The sequence below is a fragment of the Plecotus auritus genome (genome assembly GCF_963455305.1).
Source record: "Plecotus auritus genome assembly, chromosome: 9".
Classification (NCBI taxonomy): domain Eukaryota; kingdom Metazoa; phylum Chordata; class Mammalia; order Chiroptera; family Vespertilionidae; genus Plecotus; species Plecotus auritus.
In genome coordinates this window covers 108,366,260-108,372,866 of record NC_137783.1, presented here as the reverse complement: position 1 = coordinate 108,372,866, position 6,607 = coordinate 108,366,260, and the positions used below count along the sequence as shown (strand labels likewise).

Sequence of the window (6,607 nt, the reverse complement as noted above, 5' to 3'; positions counted from 1 at the left end):
ACCAGTCCATGTATCTCTCTCACATGTTTATCATGTTTCTCTCTCTGCCCCTCCCTCTCTCCCTTCTTCTCTCTCTGAAAAGCAATGGGAAAAAAATCCTCAGGGAAGGATTAAAAATAAAAAATCAGTTAGACTTTATATTTAATAATTTCTTAATTAAAATGCCTTTATACACTGAGTGGCCAGATTACTATGATCTCTGAATGCACAATAATCTGACCACTCAGTGTATATCCTATATAATAAAAGGCTAATATGCAAATTGTCCCCTCGACCAGATCGACCAGCAGGCAGGCCAGCCAACTGCCCATGTCCCCTCCCCCTGGCCAGGCTGGCCGGACCCCACCCATGCATGAATTCATGCACTGGGCCTCCAATACACACACACACACACACACACACACACACAGAGTGGCCAGATTATTATGTGTTCAGAGATCGTTACAATCTGGCCACTCAGTGTATATCTCAAGTAGTAAATCAAACTAAAAAATAAATTAAAAAAAAACTTCTCTTCAATTGTGAAGATGATAAATATTTTTGAAAAGGGAATTTACCAGAAGAATCTATCTTGTCCCCACCAAAAATAAAGTACCTGAACTTTAAACAAATTCACATTTTATTTACGTCGAAATAAACTGTACAAAATTGACTTTCTTCACCAAAAATAACAGCAATATTTTCTGTATTATTCCTAGATAAACTACAAAACACATTTTTGTAGGTTGTCTAGGTTTTGCTTATAAATCAAGACGAGGCAGTAGATATAATCATGGAAAAAGACAGAATAAAACAGACCAATCTGTTGTCAATATCCATCGCCTCTGATCCTGTCATGACCATGAAACAGAAGTGTTCAACATATACTTGCTAAAAAGCTTATGAAGATATAGGCTCAACAAAGGAATGTAAACAGCAACACCCAGATGTGGAACAATGGCAGGTTCTTCCTTCAATGTTTAACAGTAACTTGTTTAAGATTATCGAATAAAGACAAAATCTATACTGAAATCCTTGTTTGGCAAGCTCATGTTTGTTTCACTATCTGGTAATTTAACTGTTCATTATAGATTTTTAATAGCATACTTAAAACTCCTGCTATTCAAAGGTTAGTCATGAGCTTCATTGTAAAATTTTATGCAACATATTACCCCCACACCGTCTCAAAATTTATTTCGTCAAAGAACTGGTAACTCAATACCCAACAACTGGATCCACAGTGATAATAAATGTTATGTCTAAAATGACTTAACTAAAACAATTGCAAAGTGCCATTAGCAGAGATCACGCAGAAGTGCAACGTGGCACTTTCAATGCTACCCTCCGGAAGAAAAGTTACTTCTCCAAAGCATGAGAGTTCAAACGGGCCATTTAAACAGTCAGATTATCAATGGCTAATGTACTCAAGATATTCAGTGATTAAGTGGCCTACATATATTTTATAGCTTTTCTGTTTTCAAATTTCCTAGATTTTTTTTCAATATCAAATATAAGAGAAAACCCATTTTAAAAGTCTCTCAGGTATTTTCGATAGTTTCGGAATTATCTGTAGGAAGCTCTGACTTAGTTGTATAGAGTTTGATATATGTGTCCACCATTAAATCCAAATCATGTTTTATATCAAAATTTATGTTAAGCAAAGCTAAGTTACTTGACCTTTGGTCTGTCAAAGTGTTCCTCAGGTATGCTTTGAGACGCTTTCGCCCATTTTCATAGCGTTCATTCTCAACCTTCATCACAGGAAGAATACACAGGACCTTCAACAATGCATAAACATTAGGAAAAAACTTGATGTCTGGCAGGTGGAGGGCTTCATAAATGGTGGATGGAAGCTCTATATCTTTCCCTCTGTGTTTCCACTTGATTCTCCAACAATGCAGTTCAGCTGAGAGTGTATCAGGATTGGGTAAGTCGCTTCTGTACATGTCAGCATGGTGCTCCTCCGATGTATTGAATTTGAGCTGTCCCATGACAGAGGGGACCAGAGATAAGCATTTAAGAGCTTTGAGGTGCTGTTCTGAGAATATATCTTTCAGTTCCTGAATAATGTGTTCCACTGTTGGAACACTTAGAGCTTCTTTATAGTAACTCTCAGAGGTCAGCTGAGATTCCAGGTTCCCTTGCTGAGCTCTGCGGAATTTCCCAGGGAGCTTCATCTGAATATCAAGTTTGGTTGCCAAATTGGTGGCTTCCTCAAACCAAAATTCATGATAAACTTCAATATTTTCCATCACTTCATTTAGCGAATGCAGCACCGCAGTCAAGCTACTGGCTGCAAAGAAGACATCAGAGGTCTGACCCTGGAGATTTTTCCCAAAGGCTCTTGTAAAAGATAGAACATTTTTAAGAACGACAATGGTAACAACGAAATCAAAATCTGTTACTGCACTACAGAGTACAAATGCTCGGCCTGCTATACAGTTATTCCATCTAATATTTGTATCATTATTTATACCATCTAAACATAAAACAAGTGCTTGTAGGAGGTCCACTAAAATTTCAAAAGCATCATGCCTGCCTGTCCACTGAGAATGGCAAATTTCCTTCAGTTCTTTACCCCTTTCTTCATTGTTCTGAAAGAGGACAGAAATTACATTGTCAAGCTCTAAAAGCAGTTGTGGCGATCGATGGAAAAAAGAACAAACTTCCTCAATTGTTCCTAACGCAACAGACACTCCCATAACAGGCACCGATTTTGCCAACCACATATTTAAGGCACAGGAAGAGCAGAGTGTGTAGACAGCTTGGGGATATTTCTCCAAAAGTCTAGAAGCAACAACTTTCATTTTGGAAGAAAATCCACTGGACACAATGTAAGCCTGGCCACGACAATATTCCATGTTTAATCCCCACTTTTCAGTTATCGTAGTGTGAAATTTCATAGCCAAAATTTCGGCATCAGCTTCATAAGGCAGGAAACCCACAAATTCCTCTCTCAGGTTATGAGCTTCGTCAACAAACCTCACCAATACGGGCAGGTGCTCTTCCCCTGCTATGTCCACTACGTCGTCAGTGATAATTGAAAAGAAGTGAGAGTCTCTCACTTCCCTGAGCGTTTCTTCCCGAATGCAGCTCTCACAGATCTCTAGCATCTGTTTCTGCTGTGCTTTTGAACAGAACAGTGTGTTGACTGCTGTTGTCTCAAAGCGCTTTCTCAGAACCTCTTCACCAGAATTTATCCGGCACTCCAACAGTGCCTGAAAGTTATCAGGAGTAAAGAGACCTTCTGGGATTTCATCAGCTTCATGTCCATCTAGAGGTATGTTTTGTTTTCCCATAAGAATCAAAATTTCAAATAAAGATTTTAAATATTCTTTGTTTTCCTTCTCTTCAAGGGTTAAAGGTAAAATGTCTTCATCCTGTTCTTCACCCCCTTCTGTATTGGAGTTCTGAGCATTGCTGTTGTTGATCTCTTTATGTTTTTGTTCCTGTTCAGAAGTTTCGTCAACTGGAAAACAAAGAATTTTAAAAACAGGCTTATGAGGAACCATACAAACAAATAAAAGTGCATTCTTGATTTTTTAAATACTTAAAATCCACCAACTCATTTATTCAATATTCACAGAACACCTACTGGACCACAGACTAGGATAGAGATTACACTCTAGTGGGGAAGACAAACACTGTGAACAGAGATATATTTTAATCCTCCATGTAAATGCTCTTGTAAGGAACAATAAACTTAACAAGGTACATCACATATAGAGTAATAAGACAGTATGTGCACTCAGAAAAAGGAAGAGGAAGAGAGTATTTATGATATACTGTGCTGACATTCTATATGTATCCCATTACTCCCTCTACAGGCAGACGGTATCAACCCCATTTGACAAATGACAGTAAATAACGGCTCAAGGTCAGATGCAGTTAGAAAGATGGAGATGAGCCCTAGCTGGGTGGCTCAGTTGGTTAGAGCGTTTTCCCATACACCAAAAGGTTGTGGGTTTGATCTCCAGTCGGGTAAATACAGGAGGCAACAGATGGATGTCTATCTCTCACACTGATGTTTCTCTCTCTCTTCTCCCCTCCTCCTGCTCCCCCAAATCAGTAAAAACATCCTCAGGTGAGGATTTAAAAAAAAAGAGGTGAAATTGAAATCCAAGTTTGTCTGGCTACAAGGTCCATGCTGATACTGTTTTTATTGCTATACTTTTATATGGGAGATGAGACACCTATAAAAACTAATGTAATATAAAGTATGTCCATATAATTTCCAGGGCTAATACTGTAATTTTAGAAATTTCAGCCTAATTTCTTCATATTGGGATGGCCCTGCAGTGAAGTGTCCTGCCTACAGTCATACACACAACCCTGCAAGTCCTGGCCCCTGTGGTCCCCCTAAGTTCATTTCTAACCATCATGGATTTTAGAAGCTCCAACAACAAAATGAATGTAGTTCCTCAAATCTGGCACCCTGTTTCAAGCCACCCTATCTCTGCACAGAATATCCTTCCCTTTTCTTTGCCTGAGTCCATGTCTCCTCATCTGTAAAGGGGGGAAATAACAGTTCTTACTTCAGGGCTATCGTAAGAATTAAATGAATTGATATAGGCATCAGTACCTGCAGAAAGGCTTTTGGACTCCTACCCTCTATAAAGACTAAGTATCCCCACAGCATTTGCTCCTTAAATAATTACCAAGAACCTATCATGCACTATACATTGGATGGACAGATTCTACTTCTGTCCTTAGTGCTGCCTTCCCTTCTCCGTATTGGAACAGTCTGTGTGCCTGCCACCCCTACACACTGACAGCACCTAGTGGGCAAAGTGTATGGTGTATAGGCAATGAACTAAGGTTTTAGTTGCACAGACAATTCCAAAACATTCTCACAGGTTTTGAACATAAAACATATTTATTTGACCTTACCAGGTCAAGGCCTTTTTAAAAGGCATTCAGAAGTTGAGTCATTAACACTAGCACTTACTTTTTTTCTGTTTCAGTGTCCTGATTTCATCTTCACTCTAAATGACAACAACAACAAAAAAAAAAGAAAAAACATCTTTATGAAAACTGAACTCTAGAATAGCATGTAGACTCACAAGTAAAAAGCATATTTGGAGTCAAATTTAATTCTCTCAAGAGCATACATTCTTTATAAGAGATACATTCTTCAAACAGATAGATGATGGGAAAACTAGAACAATTAATTTGCTTATGACTCCAAGCTTATAATAAAATACTAGAGGAGAAAGAACACAACATTTAATTTACTTTATATCTAAATCATTGGATTATAAGTGTTTAACTGGCTAATAAAAGGCATGAACGTATACCACAGCACTTGAGATAAAATCCAAGGGGACACAAAATCATGCGCCCTACCTCCTGCCACTCTAACCCAGGGGGATGATATGTAAGTGGGAATTGCTGGATACCAGAACCTAACACAAAAGCTATGAGAAATCCCTGGGAAGCAGAAGGTGACACAGGGCCAGTATGGAAAAAAAATGAATGCATATAGCATAGATAGCCAAGTGGCACATAAAGGGTTAGATTAAGGAAGAACTTCCCAATTGTGTCCTTTTCTCTCTCTCTAACTCACTGCAATGGTTACTATTCCAGGGCAGGAAAGCAGCAGTACCAGTGACAGCTGGAGACAGCAGGCTATCTGATGGGCAGCATGGGACATGATACTGATATGAAGAAATGTCAGCAGGCTAGCTATCCCTCTTCATCCTGTGGGCTGCCAGAGTTACATGGATGGCAGATCTGGAACAGTATCCCTGCTGCAAGGTGTCTGAGGTTCCCTGAGATGGGGGTTGGGGGTGAGGGGGAGGGAAAACAGAGTATAGGGAAATAATAGCTACAGGATGGAAGTGTTGAGCTCCTCGCCCCTGGTACACATTATTAAGAAGAAAGCTGATTTAGAGGACTGTTGTGTAGCGTCAGTATTTTCCAGAAAAACAAATAAATATAACAGAGGTAAAGAAATGCATGAAAAAATAAAAACAGGATTTCTCAGAACTTAAAAAAATATTTAAGTCTGGGTAAGAAAAAAACATCACATCTAGATGTAGTTTAGCAAAACTGAGAATGTCAAATATTTTTTAAAAAGGCATGTCACCCAAAAACAATCAAGAATCAGGCTGACAACAGACTTCAATGCAATAATAAATGCAAAATAAAAAATCAGAATCAACATCACATATACTATGTGTTTCCTCTATACCACTAAACATTTGAAATACGAAATGGTTTTAAAAATAAACCCATGTCTGTGATCGCACTTATATGTGGAATCTAAGTAACAAAATAAACTGATGAACGGAGTGGATCCAGAGACATGGAGGCATGGAATAGAGTTCGGAATCTTATAAGGAAGGTGGGGAAGGGTAGGTGGGTGGGAGGTAATGAACCAAAGACCTTGTATGCATATATGCATGTCCCATGGACTCAGACAATAGGGTGCTGAAGGCCTGGGGTGGGGGAGGGCGGGGGCGGGCTTAAGGGGATCAATGGGGAAGAAAAGGGGACATATGTAATACTTTCAACAATAAAAAATTATTTAAAAAAGTATCAGAAGCTGAAAAAAAAACAAAACACAACAAAAACACAACCCATGTCTGGAAACTAAAAACAAGAAGTATCCTATGTTAAAGAAATC

General features: G+C 38.7%; 1 protein-coding gene across 1 annotated transcript in view; it reads right to left on the bottom strand.

Moving 5' to 3' along the window:
• Nucleotides 1–601: 601 nt before the first annotated feature.
• Nucleotides 602–6,607, bottom strand: part of THAP12 (THAP domain containing 12) — a 34,186-nt gene continuing 28,180 nt past the window's right edge. Inside the window, exons 4-5 of the mRNA XM_080643246.1 lie at nucleotides 4,928–4,964; nucleotides 602–3,448 (exon numbers count right to left, since the gene is read on the bottom strand). Coding sequence (XP_080499372.1) covers nucleotides 1,518–3,448; nucleotides 4,928–4,964 — 1,968 coding nt within the window. The 3' untranslated portion in view covers nucleotides 602–1,517. The remainder of the gene's footprint in view (nucleotides 3,449–4,927; nucleotides 4,965–6,607) is intronic.